Source organism: Phascolarctos cinereus, unplaced genomic scaffold (genome assembly GCF_003287225.1).
Source record: "Phascolarctos cinereus isolate Bilbo 61053 unplaced genomic scaffold, phaCin_HiC Scaffold_5;HRSCAF=322, whole genome shotgun sequence".
Taxonomy (NCBI): domain Eukaryota; kingdom Metazoa; phylum Chordata; class Mammalia; order Diprotodontia; family Phascolarctidae; genus Phascolarctos; species Phascolarctos cinereus.
This window is the reverse complement of record NW_027555958.1, coordinates 338,559,089-338,585,392: the sequence shown is the minus strand read 5'-3', so window position 1 is coordinate 338,585,392 and position 26,304 is coordinate 338,559,089. Positions and strand designations below refer to the sequence as shown.

At 35.8% G+C, this 26,304-nt stretch overlaps 1 protein-coding gene across 1 annotated transcript in view; it reads left to right on the top strand.

Annotated features, from left to right (window-relative positions):
* The window catches only part of LYST (lysosomal trafficking regulator), a 161,971-nt gene that overhangs the window by 22,648 nt on the left and 113,019 nt on the right, over positions 1-26,304 (top strand). Inside the window, 6 exon segments of the mRNA XM_021000474.2 lie at positions 8,760-8,983; positions 11,127-11,193; positions 16,939-17,048; positions 18,483-18,909; positions 20,994-21,138; positions 22,144-22,317. Coding sequence (XP_020856133.1) covers positions 8,760-8,983; positions 11,127-11,193; positions 16,939-17,048; positions 18,483-18,909; positions 20,994-21,138; positions 22,144-22,317 — 1,147 coding nt within the window.

Here is a 26,304-nt window from a genome sequence, read left to right as displayed (position 1 = left end):
GCTTTCTAGAGCTTTGGACTCATGGGGATTTACAGTTCTGGGTAGTATAGATAGGAAATATTTATTGGCGTCACTAGGTTTCAGTACAGGCTGTAACTCAAATCTTACATAAGTCACAATGTTGTCAGGATCCACAATATGTCCTATAAGTTTCTTTCATGCCCCAAAGCCTGTGTTTTTTCTCATGTCTAGATGGCAGAAAAAATTTGGTTTTATGATTTCTGAAGATTTATAAGATATCCTTTTTGGATAAAAATTGTAAACGTAGTTTACTGGAGGTGCAGTGATGGCTTTTCAGTAGAAACGTTCTCATATTTTCATGTCTCAGTAAAATTTTAGTTTTAAAAACCTTGCTAGAAATGTGTCTCTTAAAATTCAGATATTTTTATAAATATCTTAAGCTAGAATCTGTTATTCACAAGTTGGTCCAATCCAAATTGGATTAAACATTTATTAAATATATGATGTGTACTGAATTGTGCATTGGAGTAGATATAAAGTTTAGATAAAGACATAGTCCTGTCCTCATGGAGTTTATAGCTTTAATATGAAGATATGACACATACAAATAACTAAAAAACAAAATAATATCCAATAAGTGCATAAGAAAACTATAAATAGTGTTATGGAAAGTTAAAAGAGCTCAAAGTTGGTTACTAGCAGAGAAGAAAGGGAATACTTCCTGGAAGAGTTGACACTTGAGGTGTGCTTTAGAGCATTCATCTCCAAGATACTAAGTATTCGAAAAAAATATCAAACTGAGGAAAGTAGCATAGCTGGTCATTGTGTTTGTCCTGATGCCTGCCTCTGTTTAGTCTCCTCCCTTCTGCTTTTGATTATCACTGGACATTCAGCTATCTTGTGCTCCTTCCCAGGTAGACTGGAGGGTAGACAGTCATTTCCCACCTGGCCTTAGACCAGGCCTGCACAACTTATGGCCCACAGGCCACTTGCAGCCCACCAAAGGATTTTGGGCAGCCCACAAAAAATGTACAGGCTGTAAAAGAAAGTGAAGATGTAACGAGTACTTTGTCTGTGCCCCACTTACCCCACCTTATACTAGTCACTGTTGTGCCCATCATGTAACTTGGCAGAAAGGTTGCCACTGCTTACTCTCTCCTATTTGTCATGTGACCCACGACAACCAACTATCATCACTCTATCTCTAGTCTGAGAGGAGCAATTTCATAATAAATAAACATCTTAAGTAATAAGCATAATTAATTGATATTAATTGAAATTTCCCTGTTTAAAAATAGTTTAATCTTTAATTATACCTTTACTTGGAAAGTGAGCTGCTAAAAACCTATCTGTGGCCCAAAGAAGTTCAACCTATTTTAATTTGGCCCTTACCTACTGCCAAGTGCTGCAGGTCTGCGCTAGCCTCTTCCCTCTTCCTATGTTCTCTATGGGCTGTGCCATTAAATCATTGGAACTCCATTCAAGGTAGTTGGAAAGATGGATAAGCAGTCATTCCTTGCCTGGCAACTTGTGCTCCTGTCCTCCTCCTGTCATCTGAACCATAACCCCTCGACACATCACCTGTGCCCCCTGGTCTGGGCTTTGTACACTTTCTGGATGGATGGTGTTTCCCAGGAAATTGTTTCGCTGCCTCTTGGTAGGAGGGAAAGAAGTTGGATCAGATGGATGCTCTAATACCTTTGACATATGGGGGAAGGGAATCCCAGAAGTGGAGAAAATGTTTCCCAGAGATGCAGATGTTAGATCTTTGCTGACTGCTCAGGTTCTTTCCCCCTTTCTCCCTCCTCCTCCCTGTCTTCCAAGAGAACAAGGGAGGTTCCCAATGAACCAGGAGGAGCTAGAGCAAAGAACCTGAGAATAGCAGCAGCAGCTGCTCATAAGAGCCAAGAAGTAGTCAGCATTTGCTGCCGAAGTGGGTTTGGAGCTTAATAGCCAAGTATGTAACTCCCAGATCTGCACCTCTATTCCCAAGAATAGCTTGGAAGCTGATGGGGTAGCTTGGAAGCAAATGATGAAAGCCATTCATCACCAGGAAACGATGGCCTAACCAGCTGTTTTGTACATCCCTTGCTGCAGTCTCCTTCCTTTTCTACCTGGAACAGCTACCTTTCAGACCTGGGATCTGATCTTCATGTCCCTTGCATTCTGCCCTCCACATAGCAGGTAGCCAAATTATAAAAAACCTTTGCAAATAAAAAAAATTTGATGGGTAGGATTGAAAAATGAGTATTGTGATTTAGTAAGTACAGTGAATGATGTTCCTTTTCCACTTGGATCTACATATCTTTATAAAGTATTTTCAGCTAGGTTAGCTATTAAGACCATGTGTCAAAATTAATCTAACCTAAAACCAGACCTTCAAATTGCTGTATCACAAAGTGTTAAACTAAGATTTTAAAAAATAATGAAACATTCAATCACATTACTTAATAAAAATATTTGTAATGAAGTAAAACATTTTTATATTCTTAATAAATAAAAATTATTTTATTTCATCTTTATCTTATTCTTTTTCTGTTTTTGTCTGTTTTATAATGTACATAATATTGGTACAGTAGTACCAATAAATAGAAATAGAAATAAATTTGTATATAAACATACACATATTGAAAGGATTACTTGTTCAAAAATTGCTTTAATTGTAAATGTGTGCTAGCAAAAAAAAAGGTTGGAAACAGATGCTTTAAATGATTCTTAGGAATTCAAAAGGCTGAGGGAACAAAAATGGGGAAGTTATTGCAAGCATAGGGAACAGCTTGAAGGTGGGAAGGTAGACCTAGGGATAATGATTAGTCTTTTCTCATTGGAGCATAAAGGTACTTGAGAATTTTTGAGATACGTCTTGAAAGGTGAATTAGTGCCAGATGTTGAGAAGTTTGAAAGCTAGGTAGAGTTCCTTGGTAGGAAATAATGGACTTATAATTAGAGACCATGTTGTGAGTGTGTATGATGTGATAAGGAGTAGTGTGTAGACCTGGGAATACCTATGAAGAGGATGCTTCAGATAGGTGGTAGGAAGGGAACATTCTCCAAGATCTGAAAGTTTGAAATTTTACTTTCCTAACCATGACTCTCTCCTTCTTTCCAACATTCACGCTAGATCTACTCTTTTTCTTCTTAATAACCTTTTCTGAATCCCTGCTACTCCTTTCTATTTGCTGTACTAGCCTCCATACCCAGCCTTAACTATATGATCTGCTACTTAATGTGTCATTAGCTTCTTCTCTAGAAATTCTTCCCTTATTGACTTTCTTCCATTCTCAACCTTTGACTCTATATCTCTTAGTAATTCATCTATTCCTGCTACAGGGCTTCAAATGTCCCTGGCAAAAGTCATAAGCCAAGCTGATTTCACCTGCTACAAATTCATGATCTATGTTAGGTGGTCCCTTGCTACTTGCTGTGCTACTCTGTTTCCACTCCTTATCTCATTCCTCTCAGTGATTCTTCCAGACCTCACCTGTCACACTTAGAGCAGATGACCAAACCTGTTATTTGACTAAGAAGATCAAGACCGTCCAGTGTAAGCTCATTAGTTCCCTCCAGATTCTGAACATCATCACCCACTCTCTCTCCTGTCTGATCACATAAATTTCCTTACTTCTCACTAAGGATAATCAGTTCTTTCCTAGGCCTTCACCCTATGCTAGCTATAGCCTTGGATCACTCACACTGTCTGCTGCATTTGCTTCTACACACGTACTGATGAACATAGCTGTAGAAAATCATGAAACCATGCTGACTGGGTCCACTACAGAGTTTTATTATGTAAACTCAACTGGATCCTCACTGCTGCAAGGCAGTCCTTTTCATACAACTCTTTCATTAATTCACCATCCCATGTAGCAGAAGGTTTTCTGAACATCTCTCCTCAGACCTTCCATGATTACCTCTTTACCATTATCCTTTCTGTTAAGAACTTTGCCTCATTTTACTGAAGAAATTTGTCACATGGCTCTGTCCTGGGTTTTCTTAACTTCTCCTTTATACTATTTCACTTGATGATTTCATCAGCTCCTATGAATTCAGTTATCATTTTTATGCCTATGATTCTCTCAGAGCTCCTTAACCAGCTCCAACTTCTGATCTCTAGATTTGCATCTCCAGTTGCCTGTTGGACATCGTGAACTGAGAGACATCTTCAGCTCAAAATGTCTAAAACTGAACTCACTATTTTTCTTCCCAAACCCAAACTTCTCTGTTACCGTTGAGGGTGCCACCGTCTTCCCAGTTACCCAGGCTTATAATCTAGGTATCTTCAATTCCTCACTCCTTCACCTCCCATATCCTATCTATTGCCAAGGCCTCTTGATTTTACCTTTGTAACATCTCTTGAATGTGCTTCTCTCCTCTGACACTGATACCACCCTGGTGTAGGCAGACTCTTATCTTCTCACTTCTGGAGTATTGTAATACCCTGTTGGTTACTCTCCCTGCCACAAGTGTCACTGTATTCCAGTCCATCTTCCACTTGATTGTCAAAGTGATCTTCCTAATGTGCAGGTCTAACCATGTCACCCCTTCTCAAGAAACTCCATTGGCTAGTTCCCTATCATCAAAAAGATCAAATAGAGAATCCTCAATTGGGGGTTTTAAATCCTTCATAAACTCCTCTCCCATACTACACCCTTCCAGTCTTCTTACACCTTACTCCATCACACAAAACACTCCATCTTCTGACTCCAAGAATTTTCAGTGGCTGTTTCCCTTGCTTTGAATGCTAGTCTATCACCTCTCTGCCAAGTGGAGGGCACATTTTATCACCAATCTTTTGAAGTCATGATGGGTTGTTATTTTCATCAAATTATTAGATTGTTTGGAGTTGTTCCATCTCTTGTTCATCATCATGTAAATTGTTGTCCTGGTTTGGCTCACCTTGCCCTTCATCAGTTCCTACCGGGATCTCCATTTTTTTCTCTGAGTCCATCCCTTTCATTACTTCTTATGCACATTAAATTTTCATTATATATACCACATTTGGTTCATCCGTTCCTTAACTGATAGATACCTGTTTTGTTTCCTACTCTTAGCTACAGTAAAAAGTGCTGCTGTACATATTATACATATCTTGTACATCTTTGTGTATCTTTTAAAATACTCTGTCTTTGACCTTCATGAGAGGGACATTATTAATAATAGCATATCACTAGGTCACAGGATATGGTATGTACAATTGAGTGACTTTTTAGGTTTAGTTTCAAGTTATTTTCAAGAATGGTTGGTCTAATTCATGGTTTCACCAGCAGCATACTGGCATGCCTATCCTCCCACAACCCCTTCAGCAATTGCTATTTTCTTTTGTCATCTTTGCCAATCTGATGGATGGGTATGAGATGGAGACTCAGTTATTTTTAATTTGCATTCCTCTAATCTTTAGTGATGGAACATTTTTTTTCATGTGGATATTCTTAGCTTGCATTTTTTCATTGAGAGCTGCCTGTTCATATTCTTAGACCTTATATATTAGGGAATGGCTCATTTTTATATGTTTATGTTCATTCTTTATATATCATTATATTATTCCTTTATCAGAGAAAGTAGCTGTGAAGGTTATTTTCCCCAAAATTATTTCACTTCTGATTTTAATAGCATTTATTTTGCTTGTACATAAGCACTTAAATTTTCATAGTCAGATTTTCTTTTTTGTTTTTTATGATTATCTCTATCCCTTGTTTAGGATAGGATCCACTCTATTGTCATAGTACTAGAAGAATCTTTCCTTTGACCTCTAATTTTTTCGTATCACCTTTTTTGTTATAAGTACTTTTGGAGTTTGTACCATGTGGAGTAAAGTGTTTAAAACCAATTCCTGCCAGATTGCTTTCCAATTTTCATAGAAGTTTTTATCAAACCCAATAGCATCCTTGGGTTTATTGAACATTATACTACTATGTCCAATTGTTTTTGGGTATTTTTTCCTTAACTCAGGCCTATATAGCTTGCGGCCTGACAAAGGATTTCCAGCGGCCCGTGAAAATCCTCTACATTTTTCACTGGCCACCAGAAGTCCTTTGGCATGCCCAAAGGCTGCAGGTTGTGCAGGCCTGCCTTAATGTATTCCATTGATCAACTTGATTATTTTAAAACTAGTACCAAATTGTTCTGAGGATTCAAAATCTGGTACTTCATATCTTATTCTTAATCTCCCTTCCAATTTTGACACTACTTGTTATCCTCTCTTAGTGTATATTTTCTTTTACCTTCCTTACGGAAACATAATATTCTCCTTATTTTTCTCTGATTCTTTTGCTTACTCCTTACCCTCTCAAATCTAATGTGAATATTCTCCAAATTTCTCTCTCCTCTTTCTATACTCTATTAGTTTTAACTATCATATCTATTCAGGTGACTCCCAAATGAATGATATTGAATGAAAAAGCATTTGTTAAGTGCTTACTTATGTGCATGGTACTGTGCTAAGCACTAGGAATACAAATTTTTTTTTAATAGTTTCATCTCCCAAGGAGTTTACATTCTAAAAGGGAAAGACAGCACATATAGGAGAGTAGATGTGACAAAAAAGGGAGTTTTATTCTGGAAAGGTGGAAGATGGGAAGAAGGAGGCATAAATACATGTGTGCTGGCAGGTGAATGGAGAGATGGCCTAGATAGAAGGCTGGATGATTGGATGGGATAGAAAGCTGAAGCATGGTCTGGTGTTAGAGCCAGCCAATAGTTATACTGGGCTAGCTGAACTAGTTTGTATATCGTTAGTCACCAATCAAAAGGGTAGGGTCCTTGGAACTGTAAGTACCCAGGAGAGGAGATGCTGGTTTCAGGTCCGTTGTGGATGGTCATGTGTGTGTTTGCACATCCCCCATGACCTGCAGAATATCTTCACATGGATATCTAACCAGATATTGAAAACTGGTTTGTCTTTATAAGTTTTGTCTTTTTCCTCTACCTTTCTTCTTATATTTAAAATTGCAAGGTCCTGTTAATCTCTCCTCTGAAGGATTGCTTGCATTTATTCTCTCTGAAAGCACCTTAATAAGGGCCTCTTTATCATGCACTTAGACTACCAGAATAGATTCCTAACAGGCCTCCCAGTGTACTTCTTCTAATCTTTCCTTAATATTGTTGCCAGGCTGCTCTTTCTTAAGGATAGATGTGGTCATGTCATTCCTTTGCTCAGAAATCTTCAGTGATTCTCTGTTTCTTACTAATTAAAGTTTATACTCCTCTTCCTGGTGTTAAAAGCCCTCCCTTGACTATCTGGCATATTTCTACGTTTCCAGCTTTGTCTCCTGTTAACTTCACTCAGCTTTCTATGGTTCTAAAAATGCATATTGCCTTTTTTTCAGGTTGTGCTCCCTATGCTTTGAATGCTTGTTTGTTTTGTTTGGTATTTTTACCCACTTTCCTCAAGCATTTATTAATTGCCTACCAAGTACTAGGAATACAAATAGACAGTACTTGCTCTCAAGGAGTTTACATTCTGAGCAGGGAAAGGAGCACATAAAAGGAAGCCATAAAGGGGAGGGATGAGAGGGAAAGAGATGAAGGTACTTCTCTGAGTAGTAGAGAATTTTGGGAAGATTCAGAAGTACTGCCTCGTGAAGGATGAAGATGTGGTTAACTTGGGCATCCTCCTTTAACTGGAAATTTTGGGAGGAATCAGCCAATTAGAGGGAGAGGTCAGAGGGTTAGAGGATATTTCCAGTGTGTGAAATCCAAGGTGGAGTGAGCTTTCACAAAGAATTGGTTTCTGGGTATATTGTATAGAAAGTATGGTAGAGTCAGGAGTGCAGCCTGGAGAGGAATGCTTCTCTTTGCCAGTTGAATTTATACCCATCTTTTAAAATCTGACTCAAATTCTACCTTTCCTGATGCCCTTGGTTGGTAATGACTTTTCCTCCTTTTATTTGACATAGCTTTTCTTTAATGTACCTAACATGTAACATTGTGTTTTCATAGTTATTTGTGTTAAAAGTGCATCTTCAACCTAGACTGTAAGTTTTTTGAAGTCAGAGATCTTGAGTTATTTTCCCCAGCACCCTGCCTAGTTGTCTTAATACAATAAGATTTAACAAATATTTGGTGGTGATAGTGTATTGCCAAGCTATCAGTAAGACTGGAGAGAGGATGGACATACAAGAGATACTACAGAAGTCAAATTAATAGGTCTTAACAATTCAAAAATGAAAACTAAGGAGAGGGGAAAGTGAAAGATACCCAAAATTTCAAGCATAGGCGACTGTATGGATGGTGATGTCCCCAAGTCATTGACAGAAGTGGTGAAGTCAAGAGGCAGAGGAGGTTTTGGCCATGCACAAATATGTGCATGCACACACATTTTTACCTAGACCTGTGTTGTCATTGGTATGGGAACTCCCAATGAGGAAATTCCCTTTACCAAAGCAGTCAGTTGCTGGGAGTCATTGAGAGGTTAAGTGAATTGCCTGAGGTCACACCCTGTGTATGCCCGAGGCACAACTTGAACCCAGATATTCCTGATTATGAAGTCACCTTTCTTTCAGGTAAATTATGCTTTTCAGAGGTTGATTTTGAGGTACTGGCTAAATGGTTAGGTTGAGAAATCATACAGGCATTGAAAAAATTTAAATTATCTTACAAATGTTAACTTTTATTTATAGTGTTCTTTAAATTATTTTTATTTTGTATAAATATCATATTTTAACAAAGACTCGCCTAGAAGGAAAATTAGTAAACACTTGAAGTGCTATTATTAGTGTTACTAGTAGTTCTAAAATGATAGTCATTAGAATTATATTGGTTATATTATAAATGAAAATTAACTACTTTTTTAATTTTAGAAGACATAAATACTGAAACAGGATACATCAGCTCTTCAAGTTATTTAAATGAAATGATTGAAAACCTTGCACAAGGAGAATTAGTATATCCTGAGATTTGCATATTGGAATTAAATTTGCTTTCAGCCAGTAAAGTCAAACTTGATGTGCTTGGCCATGTCTTTGAGAGCTTTTTGAAAATCATCAGGCAAAAGGAAAAAAACGTGACTTTACTCATGCAAAAGGTAAAATTTTAGTATGGTTAATATGAGATAGATATTGATATGTATATTAATGACTTCATTTCCTTTTTTTGTTTATTATAATCTCATAATAGCTAGTAGTAAATAGTACTTTAAGGTTTGCAAAGTGTTTTATGTGTTATTTCATTTTATATTCACAATAATCCTGTGAGGTATGTACTATCATGATCATCATTTTACAGAGAATGCGAGAAATTGAGGATGAGAGGTTGTTAGTTGGCACAGTGGGTAGAGTACTGGGCCTGGAATTGGAAGACCAGAGTTCAGATCCAGACACTTACTATGTGATGTCACTTAACCTCTGTTTGACTCAGTTTGCTCTACTGTAAAATGGGGGTAATAATAGTACTTATATCCCATAATTGTCAGGTTCTAATGCTGTAATATTTGTAAAGCACTTAGCACATTGCCTGCCACATAGTAGGTGCTAGATAAATTATCATCATCATCATCATCATTATCATCATCATCATCATCATACTTGTTATTATCCCCATTTTGTAGATGACATAATCAAAGTCCCTTAGGTAGGAATTCTAGTATTAGTGTCAGAACTCTGGTCTCCTAAGCCAGGGACTATGCTTTTTTTCCTACTGTAGCACATGCATCTTTGATTATAAATAATTATTAAAATAGTAACTGCACTTAATAATTAATTATTTTTGTACCTCTGCTTCTTAAAAATTTAGGTCACATTTTCTGGTGTTCTTTTTTTTCTCCCACAGACCAAAGAAAAAAATTCCCTGTAATTTATTATATTATAGCAGCCAGTGTCCTCATCTCCGCAATTGTTTTGTTTAATCAAGGGATACTGGGAAGCATGATACTATATTTGTCTGGATTCCACAGAATTCTTCAGTGCTTTCCCTGAACAGATTTTAGCTATTCTACTTACCACTCAGTAAAGGAAGTTAATTAACAATTTCTGCTTTTACCTGGCAAATTTGACAATCACATTGATTTTTTTATGACTGACTCTAAAATATGCAACTTAATCATATCTTCAGCTGCCTATTGGAAATCTCAAAATGGTTGTACCATAGACAAAACTCAGTATGTCTAAAACTGAACTTATTATCTTTCCCCACTAGCCCTTCTCTTTTCCTGTCTTATTACTTTGAAGAGCACTACCATCTTCCCAAGCTTGCAGTCTAGATATCATTCTTGACTCTTGTCTCTCACACACATACCTTCCAGTATTCAATCAGTTGCCAAGTCCTATTGTTTCTACCTATGTAAGTTCTCTTTTATAGTCTCCCTCCTCTTCTCCCACATTCCCACCATCTTGGTGCAGGCCCCCATTATTTCACACCTAGCCTTCTGGTTGGTCTCCCTGCCTCAGTTCTCTCCCCACTTCATTCAGTTGTCAAATAGACCTCCCCAAAGTGGAGTTCTGACCATGTTTCCCCCATTCAATAAATTTGAGTAATACTTTATCATCTCTAATAATAAAATATAGAATGCTCTGTTTGGTGTTCAAAAGCCCATCATTACCTGGCCCCCTGTTACTTTTCTAGGCTTTTTCCCCTTACTTCTTTCCCTGCACCCAACATAACTGTGTTATTCAGTGACACTGGCCTTTTGCTATTCCTCAAACAAGATACTTCCATCGCCTTCCTGTGCATTGTCTCTGGTTGCCCCCCATGCTTGGAATTTTCTCCTTCCAGATTGCTGCCTCTTGGCTTCTCTTACTTTAAGTCCTTGCTAAAATTTTACTTTCTACAGAAAGCTTTTCTTAGTTCCCTTAAATTTAATGCTTTTCTTCTGTTATCTCCAATGTACCATATGTCTTGTTTTTACTTGTCTTCCCTGTTAGACTGTAACTTTCTTTAGAGTAGGGACCATCTTTTGCTTTTATATTGTTGTCTACCCAGTACTCAGCCCAGTGCTTGGCACATAAGTATTAATAAATACTTGTCAACTTGACTTTTGTTTAATGTGATATTAAAGAGCATTTGTATTACATTACAAAGACTACTGTACAATTATTATTCTATTTAAATATTTGTAACCAAAATGTCAGTTAACTCAATAAAGTATCATAATTGTTTAGTGTATTTTTTGGCAAATCTCTGCATTGATAGCATTTGTTTCATTTAAAAATTTTTCATGTTTTAATTCACAGCAAATTGTTAGAAATCTCTTAGGAGGGTTTCTAAAAATTTTTACACGGGATGATTCTGGTTTACAAGGTAAGTTTGATTACTTCATTTTCATAAAAAATTTTCATCTTATCCTAATATATAATAACTACAATGTAACACTGATCAATGTGATAACAGAGGCAGTCAAGCAATAAGTGTCGCTTGTCTGCTTTATGGTCAGCACTGTACCTAGGCATTTTTGTAGGAGACATAAAAAGTGGTTTTCCATGACTTACAATTTAGTTAGGAATGCAGCACTAATGCAAGGAACAATATTGAAAAATTTAAGGAGTGTATAATGTAGCGTTATATAGACACTATAAAAAGCAGTGCAAAGTAATACTTTATCAGATGACTTCTGGGATTCCTTCCAAATATTAATATAGTATGTGTCTATGAAAGGAAAATCAGTTAGACCTAGTAGTCATGGAATGCTTCATGACCTAAAAATGAACTTTGAAAGATGGCAAAATTTATATTAGGAAATAGGGAAGGCATTTCAGGTGAGTGGAACAACATAGACAAAAACATGAAGTTAGTATGATAAGAATGACTAAAGAATGTATCTTAGAAAGTAGTAGAAATAAGATTGTATAGGTATGTTGGGATTAGATTATAAAGAATCTTGAGAAATAACAGGAAGAATTTGGAGTTGATGCGAAAGGAAATGAAAAACCACCAAAGGTTCCTTTGAGGAATAGAATGATCTTTTATGACAAAAATAGTGTTTAATGATTATGTATGATGCCATGGAGGGGAAGAGCCTGGAATCAGGGAAGCCACCTTAGGAGACTCTCATGGTGTGAGGTGGAGAGCCTGGAGTAAGGTTTTGGTGTTAGGAGTGGAGAGGAAGGAATATATTCCCAAAGCATTTCAAAGGAAAAATCCTTCTAAATGGACTTTGTAATGAGCTAGTTAAAGGGATTTAGGGACAATAATGAGTAAAAGATTAATCCAAGAATTAGGTTACTGGGAAAATGATGGTGATATTAATAGAGATAGAACTAGCTTCATATATTTTTTGATGGCTAAGTTGAAGGAATTCATATTTAACAGTTAGTTTTTGTCTTTTTCTTGTCTTCTGTTGCCTTTCTGTCCTTTTCCTTCATCTTGTGCTTTCCTAGGGCAGAATTTTTTGAGGCAGAATTAGTCATTTTGAACTAATATGGTTCTAAGAAACCTGGATTTTGTTCTTTTTCTTCTTCGAGTAAGGCAGGTAGAATCCTATTTTACTGAAGACCATTTTAACTTCTAGCTCTATGTGAATGATTCTGTTTTCATATATAGTCTATAGCAAGGGTCTCATAATTTTGAGGGAGAGACTTGTACTTTTCATTTTTTTGAAACCTTGACATCACTAGCAAGCAGTGTTAGAGATAACAAAGTCATTTACAGAGGTGGAGTGAGTAGCCTACTTTATGTGCTATTAAGATAGAGGTAGAGGAGTGCTGTAGTGAATGTTGTTGCCTTCTGGTCACACAGTTTATTTTAGGTTAAGAATTTTGCCTTGTAGAAATATTCCTCACTTTGAAATGACTTAGTCTTCCTTTAGAATAAGAATAGTTGATAGAAACTTCAAACATTGTTTATAACACATCAAGCCCTGACCTCCAAATGGCTCAATTACGTGCTTATACACTAAGTAATATTTTTCCACCTCTGTATTTCTCCATTCCTGTCACATATCTGCTCTCTGTACCTTATATTTTTAAAGCACAAATGTGAGGTTCCTCATATTTCCTGCTCTCCTCTTGTCCGTAGCAAATGAGGAATTATTCACACCCTTATTTGAGATTCCCATTCTTGAGTTGAGGCTGTAGTCTTTACTTCTCATTTCCTGCCTGTGCACTAAGCATCTTATTTTGTGCCCTGCCTTCAACCCTGCAACTCTCTCTGGCCCTGGCTGACATCTGGGGCTGAGTTTGACTGTGGATATTCCAGTATAGTTACCAGCTTGTATGACAGTGCTTTGCTGTTATCCCTGTAAGGCCTTGAACATGTTGAGTGGCGCCCTGTGGTGAATTTATAGGAGGTTATGATCAAGGTTAGATTGGATAAGCAAAGGTTGTGATCTGAGTTATTGGAGGGAACATCCAGATCTGTGAGATTATAGATGCATTTGAGTATTTCTGTTTTAATATCCCTAAGGTTCTCTCGTAAGCAGTTTGTAAACTCAAATTTTACTCACCTGTAGTTTTTAAATCACAATAAACCCTAACAAAATATTTTGAAAAGCTTCATGTCTTCATAATTTTTTTTATTCCATTCAAATACAGATATAAAAGGGATAAATCTTGGAATAACAGCATTTACCCTTTAAGATAGTGTTTAATGAGTCACTCAACAAGCATTTATTAAGGACCTGCTATGAATTATGCACTGTCCTAGGTACTGGCAATAGAAAGATAAAAATGAACTAGTCCCAGTCCTCAGATCTTACATTTTCTTGGGATTTTGGAAGTCTGGAGACTTACCCCGCTCTATGATATACAATGTGGTCCTTCTCTTCAAATTCGTTATTGTTTGCAAATGTGCTATTGCTCCAGTATTTACTTTATATAAGTTAACATAAAAACTCAATAAGCAGTAGACCATTTGTCTACTATAATGGTAGACTTCCATGTTATAATACAGTTTTGATAGCACATCAAATTCTAATACAGTATGCTTTCCACAGATTTTGTTTACTAAATGAGATAATCATTTTGCCTTATATATTAACTAAGATTCTGTGGCACTTTGTATAAAACAGTATGTAATGTTGAATAATAATAGCAAGGAAAATAGTTTTGTTTTCTTAAGGTCTCCTCCAGTAGATATATGTATCTTAAATATGTATATGCGGTCTAGTCATCCAAGTTGGACCAAGTGATAACAGTTATTTCCACATTGAAAAAGGATAAGTGTTAGAATGTGTTGGCAGCAACTAAGGGAAAGTGGTTGCTTGTATGCTGTTCTTACCCTCTGCAAACAATGGTGGGTTTCTATATTCTAAACATATTCCCTGCAAAAAATGTAAGCCTAATAATACAAACACCTCTAAACATGGAATCTTTATCTTACTCTATAGAATGTGTTTTCTCTCCTAATGATGATTCAATTGTAGTTTATGGAAGGATGTAAATTTTGACACCCAGGCTCAAAACTTTTGATAATTTCATTTATCTTTAACCTCTGTACACAGTAAGTTATAAAATTCTGATGATTCTTCTTTTCTAGTATGTCAGATCCATCCTTTCTTTTTTCTTTATTCCTTTTTTTTTTTTTGGTCCAGACCTGTTATTTAATTGATGTAAGGAACTCCTGTAGATGAAACTCCCTCTACCAATGAAGCAACTGTTATGTAACTTCTAGTCTTAGACAGTTGCCTGGGACACTGAGAGGCTAATGACTTGCCTAGGATTACATAGGCATTATGTATCAGAGGAGTGACTTGAATCCAAGTCTTTGTCACTCCAGGGCACGCTCTCTGTCTGTTATGCCACATTGCCCACCTAGTCTTTCTTTTTCCAAATTTTCCCTGCAAGGGCATATGCCTTTATTATTTCACACTTAGACTATTTTAATAATAATCTTAACCTTTTAAAGGTTTAAAAGCTTATATTCAAAGGGGAAAATACTTTAAATCTAGATACCATATTCTAATTACTCTTCCAAAGTGTTGCTTTGATCATGACATTCCTGTGCTCAAAAGCCTTTAATGGATCCAAACTGCTTCTACAATAAAATCAACACTCCTTAACTTGATACCCAAGGCCTACCACAGTCTGGACCCAGGCTGCCTTTCCAGATTTCTCTCCTATTACACACACATGCAAACGCTCTCAGTTTTTTACTTAATATTCTTGGAATACTCCTTATGCTTTCCCATCTCCATGCCTTTTTGATCATGACCTTCTCCTCACTGCTCTTCAAAAGGTCCCACTTCTAGCCAAATCCTTTCTAGCCTTATAAATAAAATTCAAATGGCATATATTTGTCATCATACTTTCTTTGACTATACCAACATGAAGTTATCTCTTCTAAATTCCTATAGCATTCATTATGTGTAGTGTTGTTACCATTTGTCAGTTGGTTGTGGACTACCTTGCACAGTCTCTTCTATTGTGATATTCTGTTATTTGAATCTTATTTTCTTGGGTTTGTTTTTTCTCTACCTAATTAGATTGTAAACCCCTTAGGGTATGGACCATGTCATATACTATTTTATAATCCCTAAGAAATTAGCACAGTATTTTGCACAAATTAGGCATGTTGTAAATATTCATTATTTTGCTATTAGAACAAGGTTTGCAATTTCTTAGACGTTCTGCTTAGTTTCTCTTCCAAAACTTGTTGAGTTATATGCAGCTATACTTTTTCATAGATGACAGAGCTGGGAAAATATCTTAGAGATCTTCTAATCCAAACTCTTTTTATAAATGAGGAAATTGAAGCTGGAGAGATTGTTACCAAGGTCACACAACTAGGTAGTAGCAATTAAGACTAGAAACCCTGTTTCCTAACTCTTTATTGAATGTTCTTTACCACAGCATCACATTGCTGCCTTTGTATATCCTCCCATGCTTACTGTTTGGTTTGTGTAAAATACCCAGTGTATGTGTGCATACCACTAAGCTTTAACATACACATATATACACGTATATGCATATATATTTGTATTGTATGTGTGTATATGTATGTATATATGCATGCATATGTGTATATGTATGTATGTGTGTATATATATATATATGCTTATACACACACACACACACAAACATACATTACATACATTGTTGTTCGGTCATGTCCAGCTCTTTCTGAACCGTGAGCCATACTGTCCATGATACTGGAGTGGTTTGCCCTTTCCTTCTCCATTGGATTAAGGCAAACAGAGGTTAAGTTGTTTTCTTAAGGTCTCCTCCATTAAATATATGTATCCTAAATATGTATATGCAGTCTGACTATCCAAGTTGGACCCAGAATCACAGAGCTAGTAAATGTCTGAGGCCAGATTTGAACTCAAGTCTTCCTGCTCCAGGTCCAGTGCTTTATCCACTGAGATATCTAGTTGCCTCTACATATATACATACAAATATATGAATATAATGCTATATATATTTGTATAGAGATCCATAGAGCATAAGCATGTAGTAGTTGAAGTTTTGTGTTTATTTTCATCTATTATTTATAGTATAATTTTTAACAGCTTAAGTAAGTTTTGAGGGTTTTTTTAGCTAGGCAGTTGGGGGTTAAGTGACTTGCCCAGAGTCACACAACTAGTAAGTGTTATGTGTCTGAGTCTGCGTTTGAACTCAGGTCCTCCTGACTCCAGAGCTGGTGTTCTATCTACTGCGCCACCTAGCTGCCCCTTTTAAATAAGTTTTGATGGGTAATAATGATCAACCACTTATACGTGGTAGTGTTATTTTAAAACACTTAATTTGTAAAATAAAAATTTTAAAAATGATTGTTATAAGCTAAACATTTGCAAGATACTAATGGAGCAGAATGATTTTTAGAATTAAAATTATTGTTAAGTTTAAGTTTGATTTACCAAATCCTGTATTCATTTATATTTTTAAAAACATCTTTGGTGTGTATATGGTGCTAATGTTCCTTAAAAAATATGTTCAAGTTGAATTCTCTTAGGTATTTATTTGTTTCTTTAACAAATTTTTATCAATTTAAAAAATTGTGATTCATGCATGCATATAATGGCAGTGATGGATATTTGAGCTTGTTTAATGAAATTACTTGTACAGAACTTTTAATTTAGTGGTTACTTTTTTTCCCCTTTTACTAACTTAGCATGCCAGATTGTACTGATGGATCTCTTGGTGTCCCTGATGAGTTCAAGAACATGTTCAGAAGAGCTAACCCTTCTATTGAGAATATTTCTGGAGAAATCTCCTTCTACAGTAAATATGCTATAATTATAAAATGACTTGTGAGCCAATTACCAGAATGTACTATTTTAGTGTCAGTCAGCCATACCTTTACATTCAATAGTTATTGTGCTTTGAATTTTGGATAATTATGTTTAGATTATACAATACAGTTGTGACTTTTTCTATTTACATAGTCATGCTATATATATACATAATTTTCCTCTTACCACAAGTTTGTACTCAAGAAATATGAACTAATTTAATATCAGCCAAAAAAACATAATTAGGATGTGAAACAATATTTTAAAAATATCATAGTGAATTCTATAGCTAAATATAATTGATTTTTGAATTGGGTATGTTTAAGATTATCCACATCACTGTTCCCTTCTACTTTGTAGGTAATTGTGAATTGACTATATATCCATTAGGTGTGCTTATCACTTTTCCTCAGTACATTTGTTATCATGTACCACATCATCAACCATAAATGTTTATAGAATGCTCCTACAGTACTGTGCTAGCCATTAGAAATACAAAGATATAAAAGACACACTCTGTACCCATGATTGAACCTGACTGTGCAAATTCTGGCACACCATTATAATTATTGTGTTCTACATTATCTTATTTTCTCTTTCCCAGTGGTTTCCTTTTTTTTTTCTCCCATATATTTATATGATCTAAAGAAGGGATTTATTGATACTGTTAACTAAAAATTTTATCATACGAGAGCTGGGACTTAGGGTGTAGATAAGGTTGGCTTCTAGGGAGTGTAGCTCATTAGGTGAAGGATTCAACATTGAAAACTTTTTAATATTACTTTTTAATAAATGTACATATGTTTATTGTCAGAAAATTCTATCCTCTGATGCAGATAGGTATTTATTTTGTATTAAATGAAATTTCATGTGTTATAGTGAAGGCTCAAAACTTCCACATCAGATCCAGTTTTTGAAACTTGCTTATGGGAGTTCAGATACTTTGTCTCAGCTCTGAATATAATGATCCCACTTATGTTGAATGTAGATATATTAAAATCAGAGTGGTTGGAAAACTCAAGAGGTGTGGAATAGGTTGAAAAGTAAATGTATTAGGTTATGTTAATACTTGCAGCATGAACTTACCTAAGTTTCACTACTAGAAATGGTTCTTTGTATTATACATTTTCACTTAAACTCTTAAGCTGGCCTATCAAAAAGTTCTGGGATAATGTCATTTATGATCAGTTTTCCTTTTAAAAATTAATCATAGTTATATTTTAAAAAATAAAAGCATGTGTTATATATTTCATTACTAACCATAATAAAATATTTTAATTACATAATGGGTGGGCAAGTGATTCAGTAAGAATTCTGATTTGCATGCTTGCTTTTATGTCTTCAGTAATAATTTTGTTTCTAAGGAATTTTTATGTATTGGAATATCAATTTGATTGTAAATTCTCATTTCTTTTTTCCCTAGGAAATTCTTCTTAAGGGTATCCTGAAAATTATTGAAGCTGATATTAATATGAGCCCATTACAATATCTTACCTTCCCTTTATTTCATGTACCAAATTTAAGCAGTACCTCCTTTTCCCAAAAATATAGTAGTATTCTCAACAATAAGGCTATTGGGTTGCTAAAAAGGGCAAAATTTTCTCAGAGTAAGAAAGAAGCTGATAGTGAGATTTTTCCCCATCAGCTTCTTTCATCTTGGCATGTAGCCCCAATCCACTTGCCTTTGGTTGGACAGAATTGTTGGCCACATATGTCAGAAGGATTCAGTATTTCATTGTGGTTTAATATGGAAGCTATTTGTGAAGCAGAAAATACCTTGGAAAAAGGAAAGAAGACAAAGAAAAGAAAGAAATCATCATTTATACAAGATGACAGTCTTGATGATGCAGGTATGAAATTCTTTGTGCTTATTTCTTTTAAAAGATGAAAACCATAACACTTGCATACTGAAGAAATTTTTGAGGATTTTAGAAAAGTTATATGAAACATTCTGACTTTCTGTTAACTTGTTCATTATTAATACATTTTTCCTTATACAAGCAGTCTCTAACTAATGTATACTCATCTTAAAAACAGATGCCTTTGCCAAATAACCATGAGAATTCTTTTCTCTTTCCTACTGCTACTTCATGACATTTCCTCACACGTCTTTTCTTTTCCTTTACTTCTCCATGTGTTTTTGCTGCCTTGAACCTTTCCCTAGTGCCTCACTTTCCATTAGCCCCAGGCCTAACTGAATGATCCAGTTATGATCTTTGCAGGCAAAGAGAAAAGTAGATAGGGTGAGGGAGAGATAAATCCTTGAAATCACTTGCTCTTATTCTGTCTTTGTGGTTTCAGAATCAGGTTGCTTCCATGTTGAAAGTCATTTCTAGAACAGAAATCCCCTCTGCAGTATCTTTTGACAATCCAGCCTCTGTTTGAAGACCTCAGGTTATAAGGAACCTACAGCCTTCTCAGATAATCCAATCCCCTGCTGGACTAATTTGTTAGGAATGGGTTTTGTTTTGTTTTGTCTTTTAATATGTTAATTCCAAATCTGCCCCTGCAGCTTCTAGTTCTGCGCTGTTAGTCTTAACCAAAACAAGTTTATAACTTTTCCACATGATAGCTTTTCAAATATTTAGCTATTATTTCCCACCAAATTTTTCGCTGGGGTAACCATCAATATTTCCTTTTACACCTCACTCTCAGTTTACTGGAGCACTCACCACAGCAGCTATTCCAAATCTTTTCATTCTTCCTCAGACTTCTCATAGTACCTCTTCCAGCCACCTGAGAACCTGCCTCATTCTTCACCAGAAAAATTGAGACGATTTGCTGAGTGCTCTCTCTTCTACCCATCTCATCTCCCATTATTCATATATCTTCCTTCATTATTTCTTCCTTCACTCCTGTCTCACAGGAAAAGATGACCTTTCTCTTTGCTAAGGCAACGCCCTCAATGTGCCCCTTTGATCCCATTCTATGCCATTTTTTTCCAGCAAATATTATTCTATATTATCCTCCCTCTCCCACTTTAGTCTTTCCCTGTGTCTCCTGGCTGCCTCCCTGTTGCCCACAAACACACTCATGTTACTCTTTCTCTCCCCCTACTCCCCACTTAAAAAACTCTTACTTGATCCATCCATCCCCACTAGCTGTTGTCTTCTCTCCTTCCTTTAAAGGCTAAACTCCTTGAGAAGGCCATCTACAATAGGTGTCTCTACTTCTCTCACTCCCTAATTCTGCAAACCTGTCTTCTGATATCATTGTTCAGCTGAAATGTCTTTCACAAATTACCAGTGATCTCTTAATTACTAATCTACTGGCCTTTTGTTAATTCTCATTCTTAATGTCTGTGTGTCCTTTGACATCGTTTATTACCTTCTCCTTGATGTTCTTCTCTCTAGGTTTTCAAGACACTGCTCTCTCCTTATTCTTTCTTTCTTTCTCACTGATTACTTCTTCTTAGTCTTCTTTGTTGAATCTTCACCCGGGTTACTCCCACTAACTGGAGGTATCCACCAAGGCTCTGTTGTAGACCATCTTCTTCCTCTATACTGTTTTTCTTGTTGATGATTCTGAGGTCTATCAAAGCCTACTTAAGAATTTGTAGCCCTTTTACATAGTAGTTCAGACATGATATTTGAGATTTTATATGATTTCTGAAATTATATCCACAAATCCTACACAGGTGCCTCCACAAGTACAAGAGATGTATTTGTAAGTCTCCTTCAAATCCTACAGTGGTACCTCATTTATGAAAGCCAGATGTATTAAAATTTGCAAATGACTCAGAAGGATTTACTTCTTTTAGTTGAAAGACAAGTATTTACTATGTATATCATAACTTAGAAAAAGTAATATTTTAGAATTTCAAAGTACTTTTATTGGTAAATAAAATGGGTGAATGGCAAGGGGCATTAGGTTTAAAATATTTTTTTCAATTATTTTAAGTAAATAATTTTCTAATGTCTGCTTATTGCCTTAGAAGGGAACAAATCAGAAAGTGTGGAATATGTGAATTCTGGGGAGAAACTTGTAGAAGGCGGCTGTATTCATATGATTTCATTAGGCTCCAAAGCATTGATGATACAAGTGTGGGCTGATTTGAGTACTGGAACTTTCATCTTTCGGTATTGATTTTTTTTCCTTTCAGTATTAACATGTATTTAAGTAACTTATTTTAAAATTTTATTTTAAAATCTCATAGTAAAATCTACCATAAAATATCATTAGAATAACAGAAAAAAATCTAGAAACAGAGGGAGAAGGTCCACCCCTATAATTATATGTAAATGTATTATTCCATAAAAATAATCTTGATATTAGATTTTCTAGCTCTCTTTCACTAAGACCTTATTCCCTGAATGGGCTTTGCCTCAGTCAAACTGAGACCTGGGAAAGACCTTAGCTTAAAAAGGCCATGGTCTCCCACTGCATCCGGGACTGTCTCCAGTTGTCCTGATCTGTACCTTGCCACTGGGCCTAGACATTTCCGGAGGAGAAAATGAAGCTGCTGACTTTGCACAACCCTCCCTCACTTAAATCCAATTTACTTGCAAGTCTTGGTATCACTTTCCTGATGTCGGTCCTCTTTGCTAACAAAGGACAAACAACAACAACAATTTTATAGGCTAGAAAAATTCTTTTTTCAGATAACTGTTAGGATACTATTATATTAAGCACATTTTCCATGCAGATTATCTAAAGTTATAGCATAAATCTTATAAATTGGGTTTTTCCTATATAAATATGGAAACAAAAGCCAAATAGTTCATTAGAAAAGAATTGAGTTATTCCTATTTGTAGGAATTATAACTAGTGTTAAATGAAGGGTAACTAGTATAAATACATTAAAGGTTTATATATTGTATTAAAATAGCTTATTTTTTAAAGAGCAATGAATATTAACAGCAAAAATGTGTTTGGTTATTTAATAACTGAGTCATAAAGTTTTTGCTTGTTTTAACAAAATTGATGAATGAAATTTAAGAATAACCTAATCTCATTTAGGTAAATAATATGAGAACATGATATGATTTAAAATATTTAATTTTACTTGTAAGATGTGTACTAAATAGTAAATTCAGAATTTTTTGCAGACTGTCATTCTCTGCTTTTTTTATTTTTTATTGGAGCATGTGCATGGATCCAAATGATGATATGAAAGCTGGATTGCTAGCACAAGTTGAATCACAGGAGAATATTTTCCTTTTGGGAAAATGGCAACATTTAGTATTAACATACTTACAGCAGCCTGAAGGAAAAAAGAATATCCATGGGAAATTCTCTGTGTGGGTCTCTGGTCAGAGGTATGATGTGTTTTAGAAAATGGCTTATTAAACTTGATTATAATTTTAAAATTTAATCTTCCATATTTTCTGAAATAGATTTTAAAATTAATTTCATTAATAATTTACTTTTTTAAATAAGCTGGGAATCCATTATTTTCTTATTTTTTTTTTCCTGTTACTTTCTTATTAGAAAGCAAAGCATCTTATAGAATGAACCTTTGAAATGCTTTGTTGAAAATTATTGTTCTCTCCCATTTTACTGTTAGAGGATATTTTATTTTGGTGGAAATTTTTATTTGTGATTGTTTTTAAACAGATGAAACACTTTGAAATTTAAACTGGAAATCAGTATAAAAGAAACAAGAGACAGTCCCCATGTTATAATTTGAGGAGAACACTTAACATCTATGGATATCCATTTACTCTTGCATAATAACAACAAAAATAGCTGCTGACATTACATTTTCCTGTAATAAGTACATCTCTGTGACCTGGCAAATGACAACAACAATAATAATACTTCTTATATGTGATGCTTTTAGGTTTTACATAGTACTTCATATACCTTATTTAATCTTCACAAAAACCCTATGTGGTAGATGCTATAGATTTTGCTACTAATTTTACATATGAAGAAAATGAGGTTGAGAAGTTAAACAACTTGCCCCAACCATATAAATAATTACAGTCATAGAAAGTATTTGAATCTAAGTCTCTTCTAATTTCATCATCATACCATATTGCCTCTCTTTATAAAATGAGAGATTTGGGCTAGATGATGTCTGAGATTTCCTTTGAACTCTAAACCCTATGATTCTCTGGAAGAAAAAAACAGGTTCAAGTTAAAAATTTATTCATTGTGATTGTGGGCATTTCTTGGAATGTAATGGAAGCAGAGACTAGGAAGGAAAAGGAAGGAGTTATAGTATAGAGGAGCTGGGTAAATATTCTCAGTGATTATTTCAGTGATTAGACCTTATAGCAGTTAGCTGCCCTGACTCAGATGGAGTTTATAAGAGAACCCTAAATAGGATAACGCACTTTCTTTGTTCCTCCTCCTACTCTATAATTAGCTGGAGGAAGGAAATATGAAAGTTTTACTCGGAATAGTATACAGTCATAGTGAGTTTGATGACAGATGGGGACTGTTGTAAGAGGTGGGGGAGTTGAGGGACAGGAAAATTTAGAGGGCTGTACCATCATAGGGGGGAAAAGAAAGCAAAGGACAATAGGGATACAGACTAGAAAGGACACATATAGATTGACGTGCACTCATATTATCTATGGACTTTAATAGGATATACTTAACATAATTTAGCTCTAACTTTAATTAACATTTGTCTCTGTCCTTATTTGACACATCCTGGTAAGGGGATTTGATGTACATGTAAAATTTAAAATGATACAGGATTAGTGGAAAAGAGAGAGAAAAGTCAAGTGTGTTTCTTGAGGCCCAGAAGAGGGATCATTCATGAATGGAATGATCAAGAAAGACTAGTTTCCTCCTAGACATCTCCACTTGCATGGATATCTCAGGTTTAACATTCAAAGCTGAAATCATCTTCCAGCCAAAGCCTTCCCTCCTCCAACGTATTTTCTTTTCCTGGATTAGCATCATGATCTTCCCAGTCACTCCATTTCAAAATTTCAAAGCTCTTGATTGCCTCTTTCCTCTTCTTTACTGTCCCCATGTATCTGATTTCTGCCTTTACCTCCCCATGCACACTGCCACCCTCCCAGTAAGGATCTCATCTGGACTTTTACAGTAACCTCTATCTAGTCACTCAGTCATCAAGCATTTATTAAGTGCTTATTATATTTCAAACTCTGTGGATACAAAGAAAGGCATAAACAGTCCTTGCCCTCAAGGAGCTCACATTCTAATGGGGGCTATAGCATGCAAAAAATCATACATGTGAGATGCACACAGTAGAAGTGGAAGGTAATCTCAAAAGGGAAGACATTAGCAGTGGTGGGTGGGCACTGGAAAGGCCTCCATCATAAGGTGAGATTTGAGCCAAGACTTGAAGCCAGTAAATCTAAGAGTTAAAAGTGAGGAGGGAGACAATGCTGGCACAGGGGACGTCCAGTACAGAGGCACAGGAGATGGAGTGTTCTGTTCAAGAAACTGCCAAGTAGACCAGCATTGCTAAATCAGAGTGAGTAAAGGGGAAGAAAGTGTAACAAGACTTGAAAAGGCAGAAAAGAGTGGAATTATGGTGACTTAAATTCCAGAAGAGTTTATATTTGTACTCAGAGGTAATGTTGTTTACCAGCATACTCCTGAGTAGGAGTGACTTGAGGCAGGGAGACAAAAGTTAAAAGGTATTGCAGTAGTCCAAAGGAGGTAGTTCAAACAAGAGGTGAGGAGGACCTGAACTAAGGTTGTGACTATATGAGTGGAGAGAGGGGGACATAAATAAGAAATGTTAAAAAGGTTAAAAGTGACAAAATTTAGTTACAGATTGGATATTTGGGTGGATATAAGAGAAGAGTTGAGGATAATGCTGAGTTTGTGAGCCTCCGTGCCCATGAGGATGGTGGATCCCTTTACAGTAATGGGAAAATTGGTAAGAAGGAAAGGTTTTCAATATGTTGAGTTTGAGATGACTATGGCATATCCATTTTGAGATGTCCAGTAGGCAGTTGAAGATTTAAAACTGGAGCTCAGGAGAGAAAATCTGATTATATAGATGTGGTAATCTTCTGCATAGAAATGATAATTTATAACAGAGGTATCAAAGTCAGGGCCTGCAGGGGCAACCAGATTAAAATGTAATTTGGAACTGTTTAACAAAATAAAAATATAATACAATATAGATAAAGTTAATTTGTGGTTTTCTGAGTCAGTATGCTGTCCATAGGGATCCTTTTCTATTTGTGTTTGACACCACTGGTTTAATACATGGGAGCTGATGAAATCACCAGGTAAGATAACATAGCTCAGAAAGAAGAGGGCCAAGGGCAGACCTTGGAAGACATTGTGAATGTGACATGGATGAAGAACCAGCCAAGGAGACTGAGGAGAGAGCCAGAAGAAAGGAGTGTCATGGAAATCTAGAGAGGAAAAGTATGGAGGAAGAGAAGTGTCCAGTGCTACAGAAAAGATCAGGATTGAGGAAAGACCATTAGGTTTTATGATTAAAAAATGATTAGTAACTCTGAAAAGAGCAGTTTCAGTTGAATGACAAGGTTGAAAGCCAGATTGCCTAGGGTCTAGAAGAGAATGTGAGGAAAGGAAGTGGAAGCAATGAGTGGCTTTCTCAATTTTAGTCAAGAAACATCTAAGTAGATGTGCACTGTCGGCCATTTAATATGGGAATCTTCAGCTTGGGAAAAACTTAGAAATAAAAATATGTAATCATTTGTATAGAGATGATAGTCACCTTGGAGGTGAAGACAGGGAAAATGAGAGGACTAGAGTAGTACATTACCATTAACATTAATTGATTGGAAAGGAGTTAAATTGAGAAAAAGCACTTTAAAATAGAAGAACAGAAAGAGAACTGACAGGCCAGTTTTAGTAGAGTGGTGGAAACAGAAGCAAATTACAAGGAGTTGAGGAGGTAGTGAATGGTAAAGAAATGGAAGTATTGGGTGTAAACTACTTTTTTAAGAAGTGTGGTGATTAAAGGGAGGTGAGATATGGGGAGCGACTGTAACTTGATTGGAGGGAGGGGAAGGTGGAAGAATCAAAAGAGGGCTCTTTCGTGATTGAATAGATAAATCCTGAAACCAACTTTCATCTTCACAAATGAGAGAGTTAATGAGGGCCTGAACTAATGTTGTGGCTGTGTGAATGAAGATGGAGGACATAAACAAGAGATGTTAAAAAGGTAGTCTTGATAAGATTAGCAGCATTGAATATTTGAAGTGAGTATGAGTAAAGAGTCTAGGCTAATGCCCAAGTTTCCAGTCTGATACAAAGTTTAACAGTGAACTGGGTCCTAGAACCTTATGTTAAGTTTGATCATAGGTAAGAGAAGATACAGGCACTATAGATGG